Source organism: Rhamphochromis longiceps, linkage group LG7 (genome assembly GCF_057381845.1).
Source record: "Rhamphochromis longiceps isolate RC_006_pf linkage group LG7, R_longiceps_female_GT1.1, whole genome shotgun sequence".
NCBI lineage: Eukaryota > Metazoa > Chordata > Actinopteri > Cichliformes > Cichlidae > Rhamphochromis > Rhamphochromis longiceps.
The window spans coordinates 15,300,723-15,327,786 of NC_140563.1; the positions used below are offsets into that span (position 1 = coordinate 15,300,723).

At 41.3% G+C, this 27,064-nt stretch overlaps 2 protein-coding genes and 1 long non-coding RNA gene across 6 annotated transcripts; 2 read left to right on the forward strand and 1 right to left on the reverse strand.

Moving 5' to 3' along the window:
- The first annotated feature begins 1,004 nt into the window (after positions 1-1,004).
- On the forward strand, positions 1,005-17,114 carry LOC146665035 (cingulin-like protein 1). Of its 4 annotated transcripts, none has more exons than XM_085412446.1 (19): positions 1,005-1,117; positions 2,480-3,361; positions 3,435-3,529; positions 4,913-5,018; positions 5,121-5,216; positions 5,316-5,464; positions 6,332-6,473; positions 6,572-6,772; positions 6,874-7,080; positions 7,163-7,267; positions 7,400-7,552; positions 10,567-10,737; positions 10,957-11,109; positions 13,924-14,013; positions 15,158-15,241; positions 15,870-15,994; positions 16,254-16,362; positions 16,465-16,628; positions 16,710-17,114. In XM_085412446.1, exons 2-19 carry the CDS (start codon positions 2,501-2,503, stop codon positions 16,786-16,788), a joined length of 3,090 nt encoding a protein of 1,029 aa, XP_085268572.1. In that variant the 5' UTR covers positions 1,005-1,117; positions 2,480-2,500; the 3' UTR covers positions 16,789-17,114. The 4 variants fall into 4 exon arrangements, with proteins under 4 accessions (XP_085268572.1, XP_085268568.1, XP_085268569.1 ...); XM_085412442.1 differs by having other exon boundaries at positions 6,560-6,772; positions 16,710-17,113; XM_085412443.1 differs by having other exon boundaries at positions 1,037-1,117; positions 2,295-3,361; positions 6,560-6,772; positions 16,710-17,113.
- On the reverse strand, positions 8,118-10,558 carry LOC146665036 (uncharacterized). Its single transcript, XR_014912551.1, has 3 exons — positions 10,178-10,558; positions 9,380-9,440; positions 8,118-8,893 (listed from the first exon to the last, which is right to left on the reverse strand). It is a non-coding gene; the product is annotated as an uncharacterized LOC146665036 (long non-coding RNA).
- Positions 17,115-17,302: 188 nt separating the features above from the next.
- Positions 17,303-21,460, forward strand: aqp9a (aquaporin 9a). The gene is made up of 6 exons (XM_085412447.1): positions 17,303-17,467; positions 17,615-17,741; positions 18,657-18,794; positions 18,978-19,096; positions 20,040-20,257; positions 20,708-21,460. Exons 1-6 carry the CDS (start codon positions 17,366-17,368, stop codon positions 20,913-20,915), a joined length of 912 nt encoding a protein of 303 aa, XP_085268573.1. The 5' UTR covers positions 17,303-17,365; the 3' UTR covers positions 20,916-21,460.
- Positions 21,461-27,064: the final 5,604 nt, after the last annotated feature.

Genomic DNA, 27,064 nt, shown 5'->3' on the forward strand with positions numbered 1-27,064 from the left:
ATCTGAAAGTCATGCCAGAAATGGTCTCAGTGGAAGGGTGGCTATTAAAAGCAGGAAACAAGGACGGAAAGTCTGCAGCACGCCAAATTACACCAGAACTGGATTTAAAATCAGGCCTCGTAGTGTGATGAATCCAAATTTAAATAATCTTCGGTATGTATGTAGGAGGTCAAGAAACAAGTACAACAGTGAGCGTCTGCGGCCATCTGTGAAACACGGTGGTGGCTCTGTCATGGTTTTGGCTTTCAGCTAGGGATGCTGGGCATCTTTGAATGTCCTTCATGGAAAACTTTTCCTGAAGTCTACTGAAAGGAATAGCAAGAAAACTTGTCTAAGAGTTCAGACTGTGTTGAAGAATAAAGGCGGTCATAACAAAACGTGTTGAATTGCACAAACTCAGTTTTTGCTTTGCTTTTTGGTTTTTTGAATAAACTGCTGCACCTACTCCCAATTTTCCAAGTAAATTATAAAGTCACTCAAGACTTTTGCACAGTACTGCATATGCCACGAATTTGCAAATGTTGCCACAAATATAAATTAATACAGTTTTACAAACAATAAGAACTTTAGCCAAATATCAACAAGGCAGCTTCCTTTAAGACCTCTTTGAAATCAAATCTGGATTTTGTGTGAGTTGCCAGGTAAAAAAAAAAAAAAAAATCACCTGCAATAAAAAAAAACAAAAAACAAAACAAAACCAAAAAACTCCTTTACCCATGCCTTTATTTATTTATTTTTTAGCTCGAATATTTGTAGTTAAAATATTTCGACCCTTTCAAAAACAAATAAATAAATACATGAAAAGAAAGAAAAGAGGAAGTATTATAAGGATATGAATCCTAAATAATCATGAATCAGAAATAACTAAACGTGCTTTAGAACTGCAGAACTACTAATACAATTACATGTAGGGAATTCTTCGTATCATTATTATAGATTTATGTATAAGCCTACCTCAAAGCGAGCACTAGGCAGCAGCAGCAGCAGTCATATGATGTTTCTGTGTGACAGTGAACGCCTCTCTGAGCGGGGCTGATCATGTCTCGGCGGGTGGAGGCTGGACAGTCCGATCGGACAGAGGAGGAGGAGGAGGACAAGTCAGCGCTCACACAATACGGTAAGTTTGAGATTAAGAACAAAACCTGCTCTAAATAACGCGAACGACCTCAATCCTTCAAAGATACCCCATCTGCGGTGATCAGCAGCGCGTTTAAAGATGTTACTCCAACTTTTTACTACACCTTTTCATTAAGTCGCGGTCTTTTTACAACAGAAGCAGGTAGAGTTCTTGTATCCTTTTTAAAGTAGCGAAGTAAAGTTTATCCGGATAAAGTGTGTGAGTGGCAGATACTGTAGTATCCAAGGACAAATGAGTTCATGTTAAGTACCTAGAATGACAAAGTAAGAACGACCCAATGAAACGTTAGAAGCTCTTATTACGCATGAACATGGCAGGTTGTAGAAAACCCACCAATGGGACAATTTGCTGTCTTTTTTTTTTTTTAACCAAGTCATTTAACTTTTACTTAACATCAGCTGAGCAGTCGATTTAAGGGGAATTGAAGGGGGCTGGTCAATTTAAACTAACAGGACAAAGCAGCGGAGTGCTGTTTTTTCTACAACCTGGCAACCAAAAGTAGTTTATGACTGATAGGTGATTGGTGAAAGTTACTGTTTAGTTAGTCTAAGTTCAAACATCGCAATGAACTGAGGCTGGACTGGCTGAAAAATGAACATTTTTAATGTGTTTCTCTCTTTTTTCTGATTTTGTGGTGCTTATAAATCCCTTAAAACTATTATTATTATCATGATTATTTTCCATAACATTGATAGTTAACTAAATCAGCACATTTTGGAATAGTTAAAGGAAAAGATATACGCACAATAAAGCCATGTAGAGTGAAATAAAAATATATATATTATTGCCTACAATATATTGGGGTCACAAATGACCTCACCGGGTCACTTCTGTAAAAGTGTTGGTCATTCGAGGGTTATTTGGAGTGGCAGCATGCTAAGGATGGGGCTCGTAGGAAGACACCATACTGTCTTCTATTGTGTTTGTGTGTTACAGCCTCACAGTAGTGTGTTTGTTGACAAACATTTTCCTCAAGTGTCATACGACGGAGCGGATGACGACACCTCTCCACCTCAGCCAGTTGTAGTCGTCATGCAGTTGGCTCAGCTCGGGCTGTACAATAGTACGCTGTCATTAGCACACAGAAAGAGCTGTTTTCATTGCACAGCAATATCAGGCACTCACCAGCATCCATTTATTGTGTCTTTATGTGCAGCTGTGGGAGGAGCTCCTTCGATGTCTGTCCTTACGTTCCCTCTTAAGTTCCAACCCTGCTCCAGTGTTTTGTAAACAGATGATAAGGCCTGACCAACCTGAAGCATCGGTTTTCAATTCACTCTCCCGTGCAGTCTCCCTCTTGGTGTCATTTTTAACATACCTGTCTGTGCGTGTTACCACCAGTTTATCTCCAGAGGGGTTGGGATGGAGTCTCACAGGCCGAGCGGTTCTCCAGACATCAGGACACAGAGGGGCTACATGCTGGAGCACAGTCACAGGGGCAGCCAGGACAACTCGTTTGGAGTGAGGATTCAGGTTCAAGGGATTAAAGGTCAACCCTATGTGGTTCTGAACAGTTCAAGCCAGGACAGCAACAGGGACGTTTCTGTCATCACTCACCAGGCAGGGTACAACCCGGGAATGGCGCGAAGGTCCATGGATGACAGACAGCTATCACCTGAGCCACAGAAGATGGTTAACTCCCCCGTGTTTAATTATCAGAAACGCCCAGAGATCATGAGATCCTACAGCCCTGAAAATAATAAACTGAGCCCGGGGTTTCCTTCACAAACAGCCTCAAACAAACCGACTACCAACGTGACCAAACCCAGGATCCCTCTGCCTGCTGAGGGCCCAGGAGAAGACCCTGCTGAGTTGACCCAGAACAAGGCGCCTCCATCTGGTGGACAAATTTCTCCAAGGTCCCCAAACTTAGTGGAGACCGACTCTATCATTTCTGTAGGGAAACTAATAAGCCAGTTTAACAGCAACCAACGGAGGGGAAGAGGCCCGAGGAACAGGCTGAACCTCGAGGAGTGTCGTCGGTCACGCAGCGTGGACAGCAGTCGAACCTCTGAATCCTCCTCGCCCTCCCCTTCAGCTAGCAGGAACTCGTCTCTGAAGGGCGGGATGTACCCTCCTGGATCGGCCAGGGCTCGACTCCTCAGTGGAGAAGTCAACTTAAAGCCACCAAGCAACAAAGATACGACCGCCAAAGGGCTTCACAGAGCAGAGAAAGCATCAAGCGGTGACCGGGCTGATGAATCTGATGAAAGAGATGCACAGGTACAGGCTTTTGTTTTAGGGCAAAGTTGTCATTTGAAAGATCAGATTTATTTGCCGTATGTTCCCTAATCAGGTCACTCCCGATCTTCTGAAAGGACAGCAAGAGCTCTCAGTAGATCCAGCCGAAGACACGACGAAACAAATGCTGTTCACTTACCTGAAGGCTGGGTAAGTCCCCCCAAGCTTTCGGCACTTTACTTTAAAGGGGCAAACAGACATTTTAGGAACTATAGAGCATATATTTGATTTCTTGCAAATGGGTTGAATTACGGTGTTTGCCTATACCTTAAATAAGAGACTCCAACAGGAAAGGCAGCTTGATTTGTATTGTTAGCGTTTAAGCACACACTGTAAACTTGGAGGAGCAGCGAGCAAGGCTTTGTGCAAACAGTTACAAAGAACAGTGACCGGCACCTCTAAAGTTCAGCGTTTTCAATTTTGTTTGTTTAAAGTGCACAAAAGCAAAAGTTTAGAAATGTCAGATGACAGTGTTCTGGATTACTTTATAGGCTGTCACATTATTAGCTCTCTGAAGTCTAGCAAACAGGATATGACCTGTTGTGAGATTTAGACCCTTTTTAAAATAAATTATTAGCAATAACAAAGGAATTTTACTGAAATAAAAGTATAATATAGTTTCCCCTTTTTTCTTTTTCCTTAAAAAACAATTTAATTGACTTGGTCTCATTCTATATTCCCCCCCCCTGCTCATCCACACCTCACCTGCAATGCCCCACATACTTCCTTACCAGTATATCCGTATATCAGACTCAAAATAGAGGAGTTGTGCACTAATGTGAACACGTGCGGTGGAGATGTTTGTGCTTTACAGACGATCTGGCAACATGGTTAACATTGCACAAACAGTACATACAATACTTATAAATCATAAACTCTGAAGGATGTAGACTTTATCTATACATTTTCCATGAGAAACAGCTTGTTTGAGCTTGAGATCAGATAAGCAAGTGGTCCGGGTGATGGGGGCAGTTGTCTAGGCTCCATCTAAAATATGTAATATCTTCCATAACGGCTCTGCTGTTACTCTAAACTATCTTAATAAACAAGTTTTGTTTCCTGTTTTCAACCTAATTTCCAATAAAAAACCAATCGAACAAAAACAAGTTATATTTGTTGTGTATAACATTGTCTCATTTTTCATAATAGTATATTCAGTACTCCCTGTTGGTCTAGTGGTGAGTGTGTGGTTGAGATCAGGCAGTGCAGTCTGATACGGGGAGCTGCTCCAGATGTGTGTTCTCAAGTCAGGAATGTAGAGCACGACCATGTTTTTACTGATAAAATATCTGCTGCACTTGGAAAGTTTGAAACATCTACCAGTGCCTGTTTGGTGCAATTTATTTACAAAAAAATGCTGAATTATGTGTTGTACCCCTAAGAGAGGTCAAGTGAACAATGTTTTATTTCTGCATACCAAAGCTACTTGACATCACGCTCAGAGGAGGTCCTGCCCTGCCGCAACCAGATCAAGTTTCATCTTTTCATCGGTGTTGTTACTGTGTTTGCTAAATATTTTTTCTTGCTGCCCAGAACGACTGATGACGACTCCACCACCCATAGAAAGGTCCACCTGCTCTTTCGGAGGATCAACAAGCTCAAATGGAGAACTGCTGCCAATGTGGAGCAGGAGGAGAAAGTCAGTGTTGGCATGAGATGTTCGTCAGGGCAGCTCACTCTCCAATGTGATTTATTGTGTTTGTCTGAAACTGCTTATATTATTGCAATGTTTTGCTTTTAGGACTACGAAGAGGCGATAAAGCTCCTGCGGGAGAAACAGGCAGAGCTGGAGAAAGAAGTGTTGGAACTGAGGCAAAGACTAGACGCTGAGATGAAGGTGTAGTGTAGCCCCATCCTGCTGAGTCACCTCCAAACAGCTCACTTCCTCTTCCTGTGACTGACAATGTCCCTGTCTGTTGTTGTTCTTTTCCTGCAGAATGAAATGACTTTAGCCAAAGCCTGTGAGAAGGCGAGGACAGAGAAGAAGAAACTTCAGGAAGAGCTGATAAAAAGCCAAGCTGAGCTCAGCCAACTCAGGGACAAGCTGGGAGAAGTTGAGGCAGAACTTCAGTTTACCAAAGAGGAGTAAGGCTGTGACCTTCAGGTCATTCACCAAAGCTTTAAAGTAAAGCTCTGCCTAGTGATTCAGTTTAATTTGGTTTTAATTATTTAGTGCCAAATCACAACAAATGCCTTAGTGCACTTTATATTGTAAGGTGAAGACACAATAATCAGTCAGCCCCCTAACAGCAAGCACTTGGCAACAGTGGGAAGGAAGAACACCCCTTTAAAAGGAAGAAACCTCCTGCAGAACCAGGCTCAGGGCGGGGCAGCCATCTGACACTAAAGTCAAACTAGACTCGCCAAGCCTGAATGTGTCATGTTTCTGCAGTTTAGGTGAAGCACTCCATATACAAACCGACTGTTGGGATTTAAATGGTCAGGTCCAAGTCCAAGTGCTACTGGTCATGAAAGAGCCCAGCACGTGCATTTTAAAATAAAAATGATACTGCACAGCCTGCTGATCTGGAGGATTTGTTGCTTTTTGACGGAACTAGTACTGCTGCCATATTACAAAGTGCTTTTGATCTTCTAAACTAAGCAAAAAGACAAATTAGTATTTTTCCCACTGGAAAAAAACTCAACAACATTATTTTAATGAAATCCTGAGATACAGAACTTTAACTCAATGCTGTTTTTCAGGGTCTTCGTGTAAGCCTCTGCTCATGCTCTCTGGTCACTTGAGTGCACTCTGATGTATGATTGGATGAAGGGCATTGAACTGAAAGCAGTTAGTTGAATACACTTTTGGTTTAGTGGTAGTTTGTTTCAAAAGTGAAGATTCCTGTTTTTCAGTCTATTCCAGTTAAGCAGCTTTTTGCAGCATTTAAGGAGAATAAGCGAGCTCCTGTCTTTGATATGAAATATGAATCTGTTCTCGTATGTTGCCAGGGTGGCTCAAATGAAGGCTGAGAAAGAGAGAGCTAAAGCAGAGATGCAGGACCTTCAGCAGCAGCTCTCAGAGATGCACGACGAGCTGGACCGAGCAAAGAAAGCAGAGGTGATAAATGAAGAGAAAGAAGTCCTTCTGCAGGTAAATGAAAGCCCGCGAGCCAAAATATAGCAGATGTAAAGCAGCTTTTTCCCTTAAATATATATTTGTGATGGTGAATTTGACAGGATTTATCCCAGCTGCATGCAGAATTTCAGGAGATGCTACAGGTGAAGGAAGAGCAGGAGGACTTGCTGCATCGCAGAGAGAGGGAGCTCAGTGCCCTGAAGGGAGCACTTAAAGAGGAGGTGGAGACTCAGGATATATACACCTCTGCTCTGAAGGAGGAGCACGAACAGGAGCTTCAGAAGCTGCTCGGGCACTTGGAGCTGGTTAAAGAGGTACCAGGAAACATACCTCCATTTGCTCTGATCTATCACACCCCTGTGTCACGTCATATTTCGATGTTGATCTCACACTTTGCTTTCGCCCTGTCTCTCAGAGCAATGCTCTGCTCTGCCAGAAGAAGCTCGAGGCGGAGGAGGAGAGCGGTGCAGCTAAGGTGCAACTGAAGGAGCTGAGCCAGGAGAGAGATCAGCTGAGAGGGAAGGTGCAAGAGCTTAACAACAAGTTGGAGCAGCTGAATCAGGTGATCCAGGAGTACAAAACCACAGAAAGACAGTTGGAGCAGAGATCAAAGCAGCTTGAGGTGAGGAAAGGGGTGCAAATGTAGGGAGATAAATGTCAAATTTTCAGTTTGTTCAGTTTTCTTTTGCTTCATGCCGTTTCAGAGGGAAAAGCAACAGGTTGAGGAAATGCTGGACGATGTGAGGAGGAATGAAGAAGAGATGTGTCAGTCTAACAAGTCGCTGCTCACTCGCTTGGAAGACGTGCAGGTATCAAGGAAATAAGGTTGAGCGGGAGAAAAATGGAGCACACTTCATCATGTCTACTATATCATATTATTTCATGAGCATCATAGCTATGCTCTTGAAATGAATTCTTTACTCTGGGTTTTCTTCTGACAGGGTAAACTAGCCAAATTGAACCATGAGCACAGAGACCTGAAAGAGAAGCTCAGGGAGGAGAAGAAGCAAGTGGAGGAGCTGTGGAAGACAAAAACTGAGCTGGAAGATGAGAGAAGGCTGCAGGACAGGGCCATGGAGCAACTGCAGAGGAAGGTGAGAGGGGGACATAAACTATTCTTTTAAGGCCTTCCAAAAAAATTCTATGTGTTCTTGGAGCCAAATGAGGCCTGAAAGTCTGCTATCTTAACCCTGAAGCCATGAGATCACCAGAAACAGCTGTTAAGTCTCGTGCTTGCATAACTTCTTTCATCTCCTACACTGTAAAAAGAATAACCCTATTCAAATTAAAAAAAATGATGTCCAGTTGTCACATCCAAAATATTTGGCTTTATAGAATCCAAATTGAGTCACTTGATATGACCTGATACTTTTATGTTGATATAAACAATATTACTAGACTTGACTGAAACTTTAAATTTTGCATTGATCCAAATTGATTTTTTTACATAGAACCATATTTTAATTATTGAACCAAGCTAATATATTGAAATTTAACCAACCTAATGTATTCACATCGAACCAAATTAACATGAACTAATATGTTTGTGTTGAAGCCAGGTAATTGATTTACATATATTCAAACTATATTTTTTACATTTCATTTCAGTTCAAAAATGCTCTGCATTTCCTATAAAAAACAAGACAGTTGGCCAACCAATTATTTCAAAATTATTTATTGTTCCAAACCATTTTAACTATAATCAATAGAGAGGATTAGTAATATACAGATTTAGTGCTACGGCAGAAATGATTAGAGAAATGTTTGTTTTATAAAACCTGCAATCTTTTGAAAACCAGTATAAAACCTGCAATCTTTTGAAAACCAGTATAAAACCTGCAACCTGTCTAAAACTGGCATAAAACCATTATAAAAACTCTTTTTAAACCAATTTGCAAGTACTCAAAAATGTTTATATGTGCACTGTGCCTGTACAATGTAAAAAAAAAAAAAATCTACACATGTATCAATGAAATCAACTTAAATCTCCCTTTCAAATGGGTGTTCTTATAAATTTTGAATGTAGAATACCACTGCAGGCCAACCAAGCAAAATAACCAAGCACACATGCACATGCATGTGCACATACACATGCACACATGCATGCAAACACACTACTGTGCAGTGTTAAGTTCACAATTAAGTTTGCGAATCTTAGAGGTCATCTTGTTAAAGTCAAGCTCCATCATAATCTTTTGAAGAGCCTCAAAGGTGAACCTGAATCCTCGTGGATATTCCATATTAAGAGCATAACAGAGTCCAAAGACCATTGCCACTCCAGCTGCCACAGAAGGCAACTCATTCAGGACTTCCACACCATCAATGATTATCCCGATGTCTCAAGGCTGATGTAGGAGGCTTGAGTTGTCCCTGAAGACGAAGAGTGCCATGGTGGTACTCTGCAGCTCTTCCTCAGCTTCATCTTTCTGGGATATCTTGAGGTAAAATATGGAACAAAATGTACAAGTGAAGAACTGAAGTCTGGCACACCTGATAAATCTTTGACCATAATAAACTACTATTTTGATAGTTGTTTGGTCACAGACTATTAGAACAATTATTTGACTAATCAGATTGTGAATTGCATAATCATTAAATTAAATCAATGGTGGAACATTTTCATAAATGTTCCACAAAGCCCAAGAAAAAAAAAAGAAAACAGTACAGAACCCTAAGATATTAACTTGATGAGTTGATTAATCGTTGCTGTCCTACATTAATCACTGCATTTAATAGCAGAGTTGTCAAATTTACATCAAGAGACTGCATCTCATGTAGAGACAGAACAGATATGGACATACCATGTATTCTTTTATCAAGTCCTCAACACATCAGCAAGGTGAATGAGAGGATAATGAGGGAGAGTCTAGATTATTATGAAATGTTTAAAAAGGATGTGCAGTGTAAATGCAAAATGATACCTGTTCAGATTAAATGAAAATGTATGCTTCAGCCATGGAATGGATGGAGCGATCTGTGGTTCTGAAAGCATACAGAAAAAAAAAAGAATAATGTTACTTCTCTATAAAACACATTACATAGAAAAACCAAGAAATACGTAACATGACATACCAAACAGTCTACAGACCAGCCATTAGCGACTAAGTTTGGCATAGGGTCAATTTTTTGCTGTTAAAATTAAAATTTCTTCAGAAAATGCACATTTTTCCGAGCCGCGCCTGAAAGTCAATTGAAGGAATTAGTCTTATGTCATTGATCTTATATGCTGGCTTGTTATTTCTGTCTCTAAATCATGCACATTAATAATTATCTTTTGCGCTCGGTGTACACACACATAACACACAGATATTTATATGAAGAGAGACAAACGTGCGCGCACAAACACAAGCTTGTGTCTAGAAACCGCGAGCTCACCAGAAAAATTCAAACGAAGCGGAGCACGGAGTTATACTATGAATGTTATGAACTATGAACTTATGCTAGCTAGCTTTATCCACCACCGATGCATCGTGGTAACGCTAGCTAGTTAGGCAAAAAGCCGTTTTTTACCAGTATACTAACTTGTATTCCCGACTGTGATGGTCGGTTTCTGGTAACCAGTTCTAACGTTGCGCAGGATAGCTAGCTAGCTTATAGCTAGCAGCTACAATCATGCAAAAATTAGGGGTGGCTGTCGACCCAGCTTAAATGGGGTTATTTTCTGCAATTTTGGCAATACAAATTATAAAAGCTTTTGTAACACACTTGGCTTTACTTACGTTTATTTTCAGATGAAATTAATCAAAGATGTGACATGATGTTTCCAGCAGCCATGCAGAATAAAAATGGGTCCCGGTCTATTTCTGGTGGGCGTGTTCAAGTGCAAATCACTTTGACTCAAATTAAAGATATTATCTGTTCAACATGAAAAGAAATATATGTTTTGAGAGAAATCAAAAACTTTGCGTTGTGTCCTTTGTACAGATATTTAGTTTCATCCAAATCAAAAGTGGTATTTTAAAATGCAAAAAGAAAGGGTTTCACAATCAAATCAATGATTTTATTCTGTTTTGAATGGCACTTATTAGATTGAATGAATGACTGCATGTTAGACTTTTTTCAGTGTATGTCTCGCTTATCTGAGCTCTTTGTTTATCTGCACGGGTAGATGAATGGCATCATAGAGGAGTGTGAGGCGTCCACAGATGTGCTTCAGAACCAGGTCGATGAGGCCAAAGAAAAGAGTCAGAGGGACTTGGCCGAGCTGCGGAGACAGCTGCAGGAAAAGGGAGCAGAGCTGGAGAAATCCAGACAGGCAGCCAAAAAACTGCAGGAAGAGGTGTGGTGCTCACCGTCTCCCTGATTCATCAGCATGAATTAGTCTTAGTCACCAAAAGAAAAATAAGAGTATGAGAACATGCACGTTTTGTATGATTTTGAATAAAAGTGGTCAGACTCTACGGATTATGTGTTGTCTGTAGAAGTGTCTGCTTTACTGCTCAGCACCGGACATTGCATGTTGCTTTGTGTTTAACCTTTGAGCTGTTTTCTTGTTCAGCTGTTTCCTCTGGAGGAGGATCTGCGGAGGTGTCGCAGGGAGCAGCAGGAGGCCCAGCTGAGGGGCCGGCAGCTGGAGCAGAAGGTGGAGGAGCTGGAGGAGAGGAATGTTGCCGCGATGGACGAGCGAGAGCGCCAGGTCAAACTCATGGAGGTAAAAACATCTCTGAACCTCCAGCTTGTCAAACTCAAAATGCAGCGGTGGTTACCACTGTTACCTCACAGCAAGAAGGTTGTGGGTTCAATTGCTCCATCAGGCTTTTCGGTGTGGAGTTTGCATGTTTTCTGGTTTTCCAAAGGCATGCATTTTTAGGGGCCTGGTTAACTGGTGAATTTGAATAGTTTCCTGTCTCTCTGTGTTAGTCCTGTGACAGACTGTTAACGTGTCCAGGGTGTACCCCGCCTCTCACCCCATGGTGGCTGAGATAGGCTCCAGCACCTCCTGTGTCATTTTATTGGATAAGCAAAAACATATGGATGGATTGATGGTTTACCTTCTGAAACAATATAATTACATTCGGATGGTAACAGAAACAAAATAACCTGTTCCTACCCCATTTTTTATTTTATTTTACTCCGTCCACACGTACACGGGTATTTTTGAAAACGGAAATTTTCCGTTTTCGTTTTAAAAAATAATCCCGTCCACACGTAAAGGCAGAAATGAAGGAAAACGCTGCTAGGAACATGCCAAAGCAGCAGGTGGCGCTATATTCCTAACAGTGTAGAAATGTTGGCCAATCAGAAGTCTAGAAGCCTCGGTGGGAAAAAGTAAACAAAGCTGGGGCATAGAAGCAGAACCGAGTCGTATGTGTGGAGGGACAGTAACTGTGTGTATATGTAAGCATTTAAACACTGCAGAGACTACAATTAACAGTATTGTAGAAATTCATTTCACCGAAACAATAACGTGGCGCACACTGTGACGTCAGAAAAGGCGCACATCTTTGACGCTGCGTTTGTCCACACGTAAATGCAAAAACGGAGTTTTAGAAAATATCCACCCTGGCCGGAGTTTTTTAAAATCTCCGTTTTCAGTGACAAAAAACGCCGTTTACGTGTGGACGAAAGGTGCAAACGCATAGAAAAATCTGCGTTTTCAAAAATACCCGGGTACGTGTGGACATAGCCCAAGTGAACACAAGACTGTTGGTAACACTTTGGCTACTTCCACACTAATGCGCTTTCATTTGAAAACGCATCGTTTTCTCTCCGTTTTGGCCTCCCGTCTACAAGGCGTTTTCCCCGAAGGAAAACGCAGCGTTTTGAAAATGAATAAATTTGAAGACGGTGCTTTCGCGTCGCAGTGTGGACAGCGAAAAATGAGACCTTGGAAAACAATGACGCATTTTAGTCATGTGATGCAGTCATGTGACCAATTAAACAAAGATAGCGGAGGGCAGCAGTTGTTTTGTTTGCTCTCAATTTCGACAGCCCTATTAAAGATTAATATCAGTTTGTACATGCTTCAGATAGCTTTTCTTCAAATTTGTTAATTCTCACTCGCTTTTGCAACTTTGTACTTTTGTGTTACTCGCAGCAACAAGTCCACCTCATCGGTAATCCATTTAAAAACTTGACCTTTCAAAGAGCCGGAAAGTAAATATGCGGCAGACAGAAATCAGGCAGGCCGAATCGTCTTGCGTTTCACGCATGCGCAGTACTGGAACGTAAGTGTTTTCGGCCGTTTCAATGTGGACGCACAACTCTATCCGGGCTAGTGTGGACGTAGCCTTTATTTCACCTTAGTTAATATACTTATTTGTTAAAAATATTTTACATTAAACATTGTAACAAATTGAGCTTAATTGTATCTCCAAACTAGCCAAGGAGTGGAAGTCCTTTTAGTCAGCTGTTATCATCCGTAATAGAATTTCATATAGTCACAGTATTTAAGTTGTTTTAGTCTGGATACTGTTCTGCTGCCCGTGCAAGCCACTTTGCAACCCACCTATTGCCCACCCCCTCCTTTTCCTGTTATTTCTAACTCATTCAGTGGCCTGCCTGCTGTTATTTATGTCTGCAGTGTTCTTTACTGTTCTTGCTGTTGCTCTTTCCACACCAGAGTTTCCAGATATGAGGGGAAAGGTGCTGAGGTTCCCAGGGCAGAATTAGAGAAAAAAATGACTGCAGATGGAAAAACAATCCTGTAATCACTTAAGTGTCTGTCTTACAGTGTCTACTCATTTACCTACATCCCTATGGGTGCAGAAAGGGAAAGGTTAAAATGAAGCATTGTTAAACTGTCTTTTCCAGGTGCTTGCCTCTTGTTTATACAGACCTGGAGCGAGACTTTTTACTAAAATTTGTGTGGCTGCATTAATAAAACCAAGTAATACAAAAGTATCTCAGAGTTCACTGTAGATCTAATCCTCCAGTTTAAGCTTAAAGATGAAAATCTACCCACATGGTTAGATGGCAACAGTAATATTCCCAGCTATAACACGTGTAAGAGCGCGCAGTCACACACGTAATGTTTACCTGTTCCTCTGCGTGTATTTGCACTGTCACCTGTACCTGCTCTGGGTGAGGAGAAGTTCACTGGAAACAGCGTCTCGCAGCTCAGCCCTGTTTGTCTTGCCGATGCAAAAACATTACACAGTGATACCAGCGTGCGCACTGTTGACACTTTGTATCAACCGAGGAAGAGCGTATTTACTGTTGAAAGTTATCAGACCTGTCCGACCGTTCTCAGAAACCTTCTTCTACCTACCCCCACCCCCCACACACACACATCCACTGCTAACGCAAGCAGAGTTTAACATAATAGCAAAGCGGGTTTTTTTGTGCATTTTTCCTGAAGGCTTCCTTGTATAATGTTACCCAATACCCTCGTCTAATCTGAGTCAGCTTTCTAACCACATTCTCCAGAGATAAATATCTCATGTCCCCTGTGCTTCCAGCGTGCAATTTAAATGAAGTCGATGATGGTTTGAAGCATCTTTTCATTCATTTCCTCTCCTCTCAGGAGCGCATCAGCCACCTGGAAGAAGACCTTTGTGATGAGCGCGGCAGTGCTGACCGCTTGATGGAGCGATTAGACAAAACCAAGGAGCAGGCAGGTTTACTCCCTTGTTGTCTTTGCTGTTTTTGTGTGTGTGTGTTTTTTTTTCCAGATGAAGCTCACATTTTGCATTTTTCTAATGCTCATGAATTTCCCTCCACAAAAACAACAACCTACCAGTGATAGATTTATTGCCTGTCTCAATTTTGGGCCCTCAGCTCTGTTTTGATCATAAACAGATGTTGAGCTGAGAGCTCAGATTTCTCTGCAAACACCCAAAGCTGCTGATGTTTCTGAGCTGCGCGTAAAACAAGTTTGTTTTGTTGTTTCGTCTGGTCATTAATCATGCTTCTTCACCGCTTCCTCATCTTCAGTGTGCTTTTAATGCTGGCCTACGTTTAGGGGAGCAAAGTAGTACACAGTAGGTGACACAAAATGCTCTTTTGGTTAAACTACTAAGCCCCCCACCCCCACTCCCTGCTCCCCCAAAAAACAGCTAACTATTGTGAGCAAGTATTCACACTCCCTCCTCTGGGCCTCTGGATGTTATTAGTGAGGAGAGCCTTTAGATCTGATGTGTCCGCTCAGACCGGACTGAATTTCCTCTGTTTTTATGGAAACCTTTTATTTAAACTGAAAGTTTGTAATAACACATGGTCTTGTTTGCAGTCAGTATTGAAGAGAATGCATGTGAACGGAAAGCAAGTTGTGAGGTTTAGTGTTAAAGGAGAACCCTTGTGCACATTTCTAGTGCCTTATATTCCTTTTAAATCAATGTTTCTTGCATTATTCAAAGGTTACCCTGCAATTTATACTTTGTCCTCCTCTCTTTAAGCGAACTTTCCTCTGATTGGCTGCCCATCACAAACAAAACGTTTGAACGGTAGGAGGTAGATGCGTCTGTCCTCACAGCCTCCGGGCAACTCTGTGCATCTGAGATGCCTTTGTGTCTCTAAGCAAGAATATCAATTTCTTTGACGTCACATTGAACCAACAGGGAAAAAAACACCTCAAACTGAGTGTTTAGAGAAAATAAGTAAAAGTCTACTTTCAGGGGGAAAACATATGAAGTACAAGCTCAGCAAATAATAAATTAGTAGTTCAGTGTCCATATGTCCCAGCTGTATTTCTTATGTGCGATGTTATGCAGTACATGTATAATGGATAATAAAAACTATGTTTCTCTCTGCATTAACAGATGGATCAGATGCGGAATGAACTGATGCAGGAGAGATCTGCCAGGCAGGATCTGGAGTGCGATAAGATAAGCCTGGAGAGGCAGGTAATTATCCCTAACCCCCCAACACCAGACAGCTAAACAGAGTGAAATCATTTCTGGAGAAAAAAAAATCTTAAGGTGGAGTCAATGTGATGCAAGAGACTGCTGCTGAAAAATGAGGGTTAAGATCCAAGTTAGATACTCAGCTCTTTTAAGCTTTTGCTTTTAAATAATAACCAAAATCAAGTGAAATACTCATGTAAATGCATGTGGAATAAAATCAGCATGGCGTTCAAATTGTAAGATTCATGTTCAATATCAGCATTGATGTTAATGGTGTTAATGGAAACCTGCTCAAAGGTGCCCTGCAGAGTTTTTTTTTTAAATTTCTTGTAAAGATACAAAAAGGTTCAGCTTACTCTCAGCATTGCTCACCAAACTGTATTGCTTACATGCTTGAGGGTTAACAACTGTGCAAAGTTTTGCAAAGCTTGTTTTTTCCTACTTTGTTTAATAGACCATTGCCTCCCCCCTTTGGATCCGTGGAATAACAACCTCAAGCTCTTACATTCTTGTGCAAGAAGCAAACAAAACTGCGACCACCCTGAGAAACTACTGCTTCATGTTGCTATTACAGATTTTTTTTTTTTTTTTAAAAAGCTAAAATTCTTCATCGTATTCTCTCTGGCAGAATAAGGACCTTAAAAGCAGAGTGGCTCATCTGGAAGGTTCACAGAAGAGCAACCAGGACTCACTCGTCTCCAAGCTCAACATCCGCATCCAGGAGCTGGAGGAGAGGTTGCAAGGAGAAGAGAAGTGAGCAAACACACAGCAAAAAGTGACCTTACTTTAACAACTTCTCATCAGTTTTAGACATTAATATGGATTAAGGCTGTATGGATCAGTGCAACTACAGAAACTCAGATTCTTGGTCCTGGCTCTCAGTGAGTGGTGGACCCATTTATCACTTGGTTGTAAGAAAAATCATCTCTGGTCTGCACACTAGGAGTGTGTTAAGTTACACAAAGCTGGAGGAAAAAACAGGCACATGATCCCTTGTTGCTTTTGCTCTCAGGGACAACAACAACTTACAACAAGTGAACCGCAGGCTGGAGCGCAAGCTGAAGGAGATGAAAATGCAGGGAGACGAGGAGCGCCTCAACCTGCAGAGCCAGACGGACCAGGTCGACACATCTTTAACCACGAATAAAACCTTGTTACGATGTTCTCTTCAGCAGGCGACTCGACTCGTGATTCTTTATCTCGTTTTTCCCCGAACTCTGCAGCTGACTCAGAGGCTAAAGACGGCGAAGAGGCAGATGGACGAGGCGGAGGAGGAGATCGAGCGTCTGGAACACGCTAAAAAGAAGTTGCAGAGAGAGCTGGATGAGCAGATGGAGGCCAACGAGCAGCTTCACAGCCAGCTGAGTGCAGTGCGGAATGAGATGAGGTGATCGATCGCTCTCTGCCTTTAACATGCCGCTGCACTAAATCACGTCATCACCATCATTTAATGTTTTTGCTTCAACAGGCGGAAGAAGAAGGCCACTCCCCTCACTAAGGTCGCAGAGGACGATGTGAACGACTTAGACGACCTGGGATCTGACTGACCCGCGCTTAAAAATAATTCAATCTGGAATTTAATGTCACTGTGAACATTTCACAATTGAGTAAAATGTCATTAACAACTCAGGTGTGACTTCCACCTTGAGCTGCATGGCACCTTGCCAATGCTGACCTCTTGTGGTGATATTTATAACTGCATTATCAGACCAACTTGATTATTCTTAATCTCTAATTTATTCTGTTGGTGTATTAATGAATATGACGTGGCGTGAACGTTCTTAAGATAATAACTAAATGCACTAAAATGCTTTTTTCAACATTCACCAGTGTATATACGCCTCCAGACACTGAAATAAATACAGCTGTGTGACATTTCTGTCAGTCTGAGACTTTGACTTTGAACAAAAAAATGAGAGAAAGCTTAGTTTAAATGTAAAAACAACACAAAACTCATCTGCTGGTAACCCTCAGCTATGAAACTCTGTCAGAATGGTAGTTGTACGAATGGATCAATGGCCTGCTCTTAATGGCTGAGGCTGTGCAGAGGTGGAGATGTGACTCTAATGAGCTCCAGGGATTCAAAGCGCCTGACAGTTTTGACATCTGTTGGCACGGCGATACATGGAAGTACAAAACAAGAGAAGCATGAGGCAACACTGTGCTCTAAAACATGGAATATTTAAGGAATTTCTGGCAGAATTCCTGGGAACGTTTGTCTTGGTTGTAAGTATTCTTTTCTTTTAGAATGAAACTATTTTTTTTCTCAGAAATCAAACATTGCATCTGCTCGCTTTAGAAGTTCCTGTAATTCCTTCAGCTGATTTGATTGCTTTATTTCAGTTTGATTAATGATATGTTCCTCTCTGTCAGCTGTTTGGCTGCGGCTCCGTCGCTCAGACCGTCCTCAGTCGAAACACCCTGGGCGAACCCCTCACCGTCCACATCGGCTTCTCTGTAGGCCTGATGATGGCAGCGTATGTGGCCGGTGGAGTTTCAGGTAAATGCCGCTTTTAATGTTGCTCTTATTTAGTTAATTCTTTATTTCTGCTGACATAAAGTTGGCCTCAGATGGGCTGCAAGACCCCGATTAGCTCTGCTTAATTTATGCATGGCCAGCAGAGCTGACACACTTGTGAAGAAAATCAAAAGTAAAAAGTTTTAACATTGTAGTTGTTAAAAGTTTGTTTAGCGTTCTATCTTAACCTCTTAATTTATAGTCAATACAAACCGTCTCTGCCAGAACATATAAAACAATCTGACACGACTCTCTTGTACGTGCTGCTGTAATAAAAACATTGATACTCATGAGGCATGCAGCTTGTAGTATTAAATCTTTATGGCTTCCTGTCCGGCCATGTGCCACCTCCCCCAGCTCCGGCATCAACAGGAAGGTGCCAGCTCTCTGTCCAGATCCACCAAATGTGTACTGACCATTGATTTATTAACACAGCCTCTCTGGGGTCGTACATAACCCTGGGCACTAAATGTCCTGCAAACTGCATTGATCATAGGCTACGTTCATCTGTCTATAGCAGAGACCAGACTCAGTCCCAGTGAGAATGCTTACTTCATGTGAGCAGGGGTTTGAATTGAATTAAATCAAACCCCCACCCATAGTATTTCATGAAGAGATATAACAGGCAGGTTTCTCATATATATATATATATAAAAACTACCTGGCCTTATTAAAAATAACAACAGAATCTTTTTTGTTTTTTTGAGGTAGTGACCTTTATTCTGCCTCTAAAAAAACAAACCGTGAACCGCCCTGGGGGGCTGCTCCCCTGCTGTTGCCTCTTGTAAATGTGACAGCCTCACTAATGATGGAGAGGATATCATGCCAGCCACCCACACATACACACACACACACACTGCACCCCTCTTTTACTCTGTGCTTTGTCCTCTCTCCCAGGGGGCCATGTGAACCCCGCTGTGTCTTTGGCCATGGTAATTTTGGGCAAACTGAAGATCTGGAAGTTTCCTTTCTACGTCATCGCTCAGTTTCTTGGTGCTTTTGCAGGAGCTGCTGCAGTCTTTGGATTATACTATGGTGAAGCCTCCTTTGCATATGTATATAAAGCCATAACAAGTGTTATGTAAAGAAGTGATTAAGTGCACAACACTCAGCTGCCGCTGTGAGAATATTTTAACCCTGGGTTTGACTGCACAAGATAGAAATGGATCCCTGTGACTTGTTGCAGTTATGTCAGATGTCTCTTTGTGCTCCTCACAGATGCCTTCATGGACTTCACCAGTGGGATTCTGTCAGTGACGGGTATCAATGCAACGGGCCACATTTTTGCCTCATACCCCGGCAGACACCTGTCAGTCCTCGGCGGCTTCATTGATCAGGCAAGCTCTAGTCGCGGTGAACCACTGACCTCCGCTCTCTTTCTGCCTCTAAATACTGTAAAGTCTGGCCAATGTGGCTAATGCAGAATCGATCGGCCTATTTAGTCTGAGAACACCCCCTTTTCGGCTCACTTTTGGCCCTAATGTCCATTTCCTGGTACTCTGCAGAAGGTCACATTTACTTAACGCCATTTCCAGTCTGTTTATTTGTTGCAGCAATACAAAATTAACACGTCTGCTTGTGTTTCCAAAGATGGTGGAAACCACAGCAGGTAAAGCGCTGCGATAAGTCTGCTTAGTGCGATTGTGTTTATGCAAATGTTATTTTCATTCTCATGCTCAGAGGTCAAGTACGATTTGAGTCAGAGTGAATCATCTGCGCAGGGATCAGAGTTAAGACGTTGCAAATGTGATTTAAATGCACCCAGATCACTATACACATTAACTGGACATGTTTTATTAATTTGTATTCAGATGTTTTCAGTTAGAAAATTATAGTTATTTTATAATAGAAGTTTGAAGAAATTCACATGATGGCATATTATATGACTGTGAAGTAAACAAATAGCTTAGTTACTTCAAATTGCACAAAAATCCCTCAAATAAATGACATGAAATGAGTTAATGAATATATTAATATGTGCACTGGTCCGCGTTATAGAACATTAAACAAAGAAACAATATATAAACAATATATATCTAATATATCAAATAAAAACTACAGCTGAGTTGTGCTCAGCGTTTAGACTGTATCCATGGCTTATGTCTTTATTATGATGTGCGTTGTGAATTTAATAGTCTGATGGCAGATGGGTAAAAGCTGTCACTGGGAAACTGCTGCTCCATGTAGTATATTATTGTAATTGGGATGTTACCAGCGTTTATCAAAGCTACACAGCCAAACTCATCCATTAATCAGAGGTTTGCTGTTCCTCTCTCGAAGGTGGTGGGAACAGGTATGCTGGTTTTGTGCATTCTTGCTATCATCGACGGCGGAAACATCGGAGCTCCTAAAGGCGTCGAGCCGCTGGCCATCGGCCTGATCATCATGGCCATCGGCGTGTCCATGGGGCTGAACTGTGGCTACCCCCTGAACCCAGCCAGAGACCTGGGACCCAGACTGTTCACAGCTGTGGCAGGATGGGGGATGGAGGTCTTCAGGTAGGTGGAGTCGAATCACATATAGATGATTATATGATGATGATGGGTGGGCAGTTTGGCCATTAGGTGAAAAAGTTCTGAAGGATAGATCATTAATGTATACAAAGAAACTATGCATCACATACTAAATGTACACTTATGTAGTAACTTTATTTGATGATCTCTTACTTACAAAATAATTTTGCAGTTATAAACATGTGGACACATTCTGTGAAATGAAAATGTAAATACAGACATATCTCCCTGCCTCTCTTCAAATCTTTCATTGAGCTATTTATCGAAGTGAGCCCGTGCTGGTGACACGTGTTACATAGTGTCACATGCGCTCGACAGATGCAGTCGATGCTTGTGCATGATCCGATGGAGGCACCGGCGATCAACAGCTGCCTCTTTTTTCTCCCACTGGTGTTTTTGACTCTTCCTTCCTGTTTCCCTTTTCTCTGCACGCAGCACCGCAGACAACTGGTGGTGGATCCCAGTGGCGGGACCGATGGTGGGGGGAGTGGTCGCGGCTGTCATATACTACCTGTTCATTGAGCTGCACCACCCCCACGTCGAGCACGAGAAGCCCCAGGAGGAAGAGGAGGAGGACGAGGAAGACGAAGAGGATGATGACAGCAGTCTGAAGGACAAATATGAGATGATCACGATGAGTTAAGAAGACTTTCACCTTCAGGACTGAGCGCTTTTACTGTCAGTCAGATGAACACCAGCGCAGCTTCCATCTGTAAGGACAGGATCCATGTGTCAGTGTCATCTCATTGGTAGCTGTATAGGCTGTAGTTATACTTCAAGCTTTTTTCAGCCCGATACACCACCAAAGACTTCCATGGGTCTAAATAAAAATAAAATATATTTGGAAATGTTCTGAAAACACAGAATAACTTTTGCTCGATTGCCTGTTGTTGCATTTTTCATAAACTCATGGAAATCTCAGTCCTGTGTATTTGAGATCATTACATAAATATTAGCAGCATATGTGTTGTAAATACCATTTTGTATATACAAAAAAATTCTCCTTTTTTGCATATACTAAAAATAGAATATTAGTTCTGCATGCTTGCAAGTTCCCTGTTACATTTCTTTGTGTTTTTCTCAGTGGTTGTCGTGATATTTGCGTATTAACTTCAAACTTTTTGTGCTTGTTTTGACTTTTTGCAAAACTCTCTTACTCACTTTTGTTTGTCGACATTAAAGTTTCTACAAGTTGCAACTTCTCCTAAGATTTTTCTCTTCACCGCTCTGCTGCATTTGTAATAGAAAACTGCACATCAACCTAAAATGAGATGCTCAGTTGATGTAAACATTCTCATACGAGCAGTTTGTAAATTGCTCCACAGACGAAGTATGTCCTGTAGAATGTCATCGCTCCAGCTAATGTCCCCAATGCAGATGAAGGAGCTGAGACTCAGTGGGTTGTCTGATTTTACTTCCACCAGGAACCTCAGGTGGCAACTTCAACGCTGCAGAATTGTTAGAAAAGTCAAATATGATGGGATGATAAGACTTAAAAGTGAGAAGCTTCATCATTGTTTCATCTGGGGGATTCTCACCTTTGAGTTAAAATAAGAATACCAAAAGAATTATTTTAATAATATGGATTGAATTCTAGTTCTGATAATGTTCAAGAAAACCCATGTTAAATAAGAGCTGTGAAGTGGAGAAAAACTTGTTCCAAGTTCTCTAACTTGACGAGTGCTCCTGTATAACATGTGGAAAAGAAGCTATAAAATTTGAGAATAATTTAACATCCAAACAGGATAAATTTAATTCAAAGTCTCCGTTAGCTCAGTTAGCCATGCTTTTTTTTAAGGTTTTCCAAAATAAAAAAGAAAAGTAGTAAGCTAGTAGTAAGCAGCTGTAGCACAAACATGTTGTTGGGCTACCTGCTTCATTCCTTCAGCATTCCAAGAATAGTTAGAAGTGAGTCAGATTTAATGTTAAGTTCCATTATATTGAAAAAATATTTTGGATATTTCCAACAGAAATCGGTGTAAATTTAGGCCCTTATATCTCAGAGTCTCGGTACGTGCCTCTTAAATCTAGCAGAGTAAAAGCACACAGGCATATGAAACAAGTACAAGTAACTCAAAACTCTGTGAGTAAATGGATCATTATTTACAGTCCATATGGCTTCATACAGCAGTTCAACAGTAACACTAGCAGAGAGACAGCAACAATCAGGGGACAAACAAATACTAATACTAAATTAGCTGATATATAATCTTATTCTAAGCTGGGGAGCAGCTACAGAGGACAGAGTGGGCAGTTTGTAGACGGACATGAAGATACATGTGCAGGTACATGTGATTCTTGCTTCTTGTCTTTCATCCCTTTTTCAGGCTTTGAATAATGTGGGGTGACGGTAAAAGAACTGGGTCTGGGGATTTTCCATGTACACAAGTAACCAAGACTAATGACTAAACCCCTCAGACTGACTGAGTGTAGGAGCACTGAAAATCCTCTGGCTGCTGGACAACGAAACAAGCATTCATTCTGCGCAGGTTCTTTGTTTGTGCTGCTGCCTTCATGGTGAGCAGAGCCTTGCTGCCGCTCAGTCCACAAGTGCCCGTTTTACAGTCGTGCTTTTGTCACTGCAAGGAGAAACAAAAGGCACACTGCTTGCTGATCGGCTGTGACATCAGCTCCTTGCAGAGAGCTGGAACTGTAAATGCAGAATATTGATAATATCCTCTGTGTTACGCTGTTTCAGATGTAGAGGGACATAGATGTGGGAGCTGTGGGGGAATTGTATGAGAACGGATCACAAAATCAGTACATATTCAATCACTGGTGTAAACGTACTGGAATATAAATGAGACACAAAATACTAAACCTCATCCCTTGTTCCTGGATTTAATAAAATCGTGTTTACAACCAGCAACTGTAGCCGAAGAAATGCGCAGAGAATCGATAGCGGGCCACATTCCCCTGCATGTGCAAATGCATGCTCCCTGGATTTGACTTACTTTTTTTTATGGGTGTTACATCATTGAATGCACTCATGGAGCAAAGTGATCAATAAGTATAGGCAATAAATAATATAGTGCGTAACACACATGTGGAAGACACGAGCAGGCGTGTGGCGGAGACAGAATAAAAGCTTTTGATCAGCTGCTTTTTCCTTCCAACAAATGTATTCAAATAAATAAAAAAAATTATATCTGAGAGCAGGCAGCAATGAGTGTTGGATTGTGTGTCCTCCTGAAACAAAACATATATAAAGCTGTGCGCGTATCTCTGTGTTGCTGATGCTGGTGACTCACAGGCTGCTAGGAAACCTGCAGCACCATCATGGTCTCTGAAGCAGCTGCGCCCTCTGCTGTGAGCCTCACGCTACTGCATTTATCACAGTAAACAATGTTCACTCCAATGGTACTGTAATTTTTACAACAGGTTCTCATCCCAACCACATCAGGGGCGCCACCAAGGGGTGGGCAGTTGCCCCCCCCCCCCTCCCCCAACTGCATTAATTCTGCGCATCCAGTGCAGGTTCTTTGTTTGTGCTGCAGCCTTTATGGTGAGCAGAGCCTTGCTACTGCTTAGTCCACAAGTGCTAAGTTTAACTAAGTTTAACTAATGCTAATTTGTTATTAAGGGGCCCAGAGTATGCCAAGGAAATATCCCCCACAGCATAACACCAGCAGTAGCCTGAACTGTTAATCCAAAGCAGGATCCACACTTTCGTGCTGTTTACATCCCATTTTATTGTCCGAAATTGCGCAGACCAGGCAACATCTTTCCAGTTTTCCACTGTATAATTTTGTTGATCTTGTTTGAATTGTTGACTCAGTTTTCAGCTGGAGTGATCTTCTGCTGCTGTAGCCCATCTACTTCAAGGTTCGATGTGTTGTGCATTCAGAGATGGTCTTCTGCATACCTTGGTTGTAAAGAAATGATACTCCCTTTTTTCTTTTTCATTCTCTGTAAATCCTACAGATGTCTATGTGTCATTGCTCAGGGCTGAAATATCAGCCTGTCTGGCACAAACAACCACGCCACATTCAAAGTCGCTTAAATCATCTTTTTCTAGCCATTCTGATGCCCAGTTTGATCTCTGGCAGGTTGTCTTGACCTTGTCAACATTCCTGCACTGAATTGCAGGCACGTGACTGGCTGATTGCATATTGTGTTGACCACTTGAACAGGTGTACTTAACAACGTGGACAACAATTTTGCAAGTTTAACTTTTAACTGCTGTAAAAGGATTTCTTATTTTATTAGCGGTGTGTAGATGTTCGCTTCACTAACAGAGTATCACACAGATTGGAGTGGGATGGTGCTTTTCCTCAGCAGTGCTCGTATTAGAACATAGAAAAACAGTTTGGTAAAAAAAAAAAAATCAAAAATCAAAAAAAAAAAATCACAAGATCTAATAACTTCACATCGATCTCTTACATTCTCCCCAAACGCAACTTTTTCCACAAACAAAATCAGCATCTTTCAAACACCATGACACCAGTCTGTATTGCAAGCTTTCCATTTATTTCAAGCCCAATGCAAATGACGGTTCATGTGTTAAATCAGGGGGAGTGGCCCTTTAAACATCTGGCTGCACAGTCCTCAGAACAAACTGCCTCACACGGAGAGAAAGAGCCAGAGCACGCACACATTTACAGACAGCAAACAGGGGTCTATTTTATTTTGAATGAGTCTTTTAATTAATGCATTTCAAGTACTCCAAAAAATTACATCTCTTTGCACAATACAATTTGAATTTTTTTTGTTGTTGTTTTTTTTTTTAGTAAAAATGTTCAAAGTGAACAAAAATTTCCGATACTGTATAAAACACAGTGAACATTAAAATCAGACAGTAGTATTACTTTTTAATCATGTGTTCTTTCGGCCTACGTCACCTACAACATTTTCAACTCAATTTGGACATTTTTCAGTGCACGTTTATTTAAAAACTTTACCAAGACTACGAAATTAAAAAGAAAGGAAATTTACAGGCATTATTCTTCTGCTCTTCTACCCAAACCATGCCACAGGATAACAAAGACAAAAATGAGAATGTAACATTGACTCCATCACACTGAATTGTTTTTAAGCATTGATGACGGTGGAGAAAAGTATCGTAAGCAAACTCCAGTTCAACTAGCACATATAAGAACAGAAAATAACTTAGAAGAGAGGAAAGTTTGTCACATATGAACATCTTTAAAACAACTTACTCTGGAATTAGGATACAAAAAAGAAATTAAACCGATGTATCAAAAATGTAATTCTCATTTTTCAAATGAAACGCAAATTTTATTCGATTATTTTCCCAAGTACTGTACAAGTTTACAGGTTCAGTTCTCCGGGCCCTGACAGGTGAGACGTGGCTCAGGAGATCAGATTTAAAAAGAGCTCAATTTTTGTACAGAGAAAAGGAAAAAAAAAAAAAAAAAAAAAAAAAAACACCCCGTCGACCCGCTCGATTCATCTGTCGCGTGAACGGAAAACCGTGAGGTGTCATTATGTTTGTCGCGTCCCCTCCAGAGCACATGTGTGGCTGTAATGACCAGATAGATATTAGTTATGATTAGTACCGCATGCATTTAAAGTATAGCCATAATGCCACGATAAAAATGAAGTCAGAGCACAGAAAGTCCTCCCACAGCATTTAATGCAAAAAATAAAAAATAAAAAATCTGCAACGCGTCGTTGCTGGAGCATCCCGTCGGGCGAAATGTCTGCCTGGTAAATGAAATGACAGGACTTTAACACACTATGTCATGATTACATGATCAAATCCTTCCAGTGAGTGTTGTGATTAACTTGGTTTTCCAAGATGCCCCTTTGGTGCAGCGAAGAGAGGAAGAAAACACCTGAGGTCGAATCGCACAGCCTTCATTTCATTCTCTTTAAAGTGGAAACCTCGCAGGTGCTTCCTGGATTTTAGGAAAACCTGTGCACTGCTCCGTAAAAGTTCTATGGCACGCTCATGTAAACTCTGAGGCCTGCACTCATGAGCTCTTAAGGGGAATTCAGTCCTTGAGATGAGAGATTGGACCAGAAGCTCGTTTCCCGTGGAAGCAGTGACCCCGCTGAGGGACGTGTTGGTGAATAAATGTGACAACACTGCTGCGTTACACCGCTTGCTCCGGGGGCCCAAAGTAAATCGTGTTGAGTGACATACAAACATTACAAACCTTGGTCAATTAATAGTCACATTTAATAAATGTGTCTGCATGCCCACATTAAAAACTTCTTAGTTTCGCTATCTGAAGAATAATAGAATGATTCCATCTTTTTTTTTTTAAGTCATTTTTAAAATTTATTTCCACACTCATGTAAACTAACTCTGTAACATGATACACTCTCACTTCTACACTACGCCACAGCAGCCTTCACTCTTCACCTCGACTTCATATCTGAACAGGCAGGATCAACATCAGCTTCAGTTAGTGGTTATTCGTTCTTCATTATTATTAAAAACAAATAAAGAAACAAACAAACAGACAGTAAACGGTTGCACCAAACTAGGCGATTTCTCCTTCTGTTTCTGACCTCGTCCAATTTGGTGTACAACAGGGGCAAGACATGATGTTAGCGAGACAATTAAAAAAAAAAAAAAATGGTGAAATAAAGGGACCTTGAACAGAGAAGGCCTAAAACGTGGGATATGGCGACCTTGTTGTTCAAAGAAAAGCAAATCAAAACCTAGCGAGTTCATGAAAGTGAGAGAGATCCACCTGATTGGACTGCTGAGAGAACTCGATGGCGTCAAATCCTCAACGGCAGCATCCAAGGAACTCACCACAACTGTCATTCTTTCATTTATGTGTTAAAAATCCTGAGAGCACTAACCGAAAAATTAAA

What these genes read in the sequence shown, in the direction of transcription:
- LOC146665035 (XM_085412442.1), top strand. Translation starts at nt 2,501, where the DNA reads ATGGAGTCTCACAGGCCGAGCGGTTCTCCAGACATCAGGACACAGAGG. An exon ending in GACTAGACGCTGAGATGAAG is followed by an intron (nt 5,217 to 5,315) that starts GTGTAGTGTAGC and finishes CTTTTCCTGCAG; the next exon opens with AATGAAATGACTTTAGCCAA. An exon ending in CTCGCTTGGAAGACGTGCAG is followed by an intron (nt 7,268 to 7,399) that starts GTATCAAGGAAA and finishes TTCTTCTGACAG; the next exon opens with GGTAAACTAGCCAAATTGAA.
- aqp9a (XM_085412447.1), top strand. Translation starts at nt 17,366, where the DNA reads ATGGAAGTACAAAACAAGAGAAGCATGAGGCAACACTGTGCTCTAAAA. An exon ending in TGTGGCCGGTGGAGTTTCAG is followed by an intron (nt 17,742 to 18,656) that starts GTAAATGCCGCT and finishes CCTCTCTCCCAG; the next exon opens with GGGGCCATGTGAACCCCGCT. An exon ending in AGTCTTTGGATTATACTATG is followed by an intron (nt 18,795 to 18,977) that starts GTGAAGCCTCCT and finishes TGCTCCTCACAG; the next exon opens with ATGCCTTCATGGACTTCACC.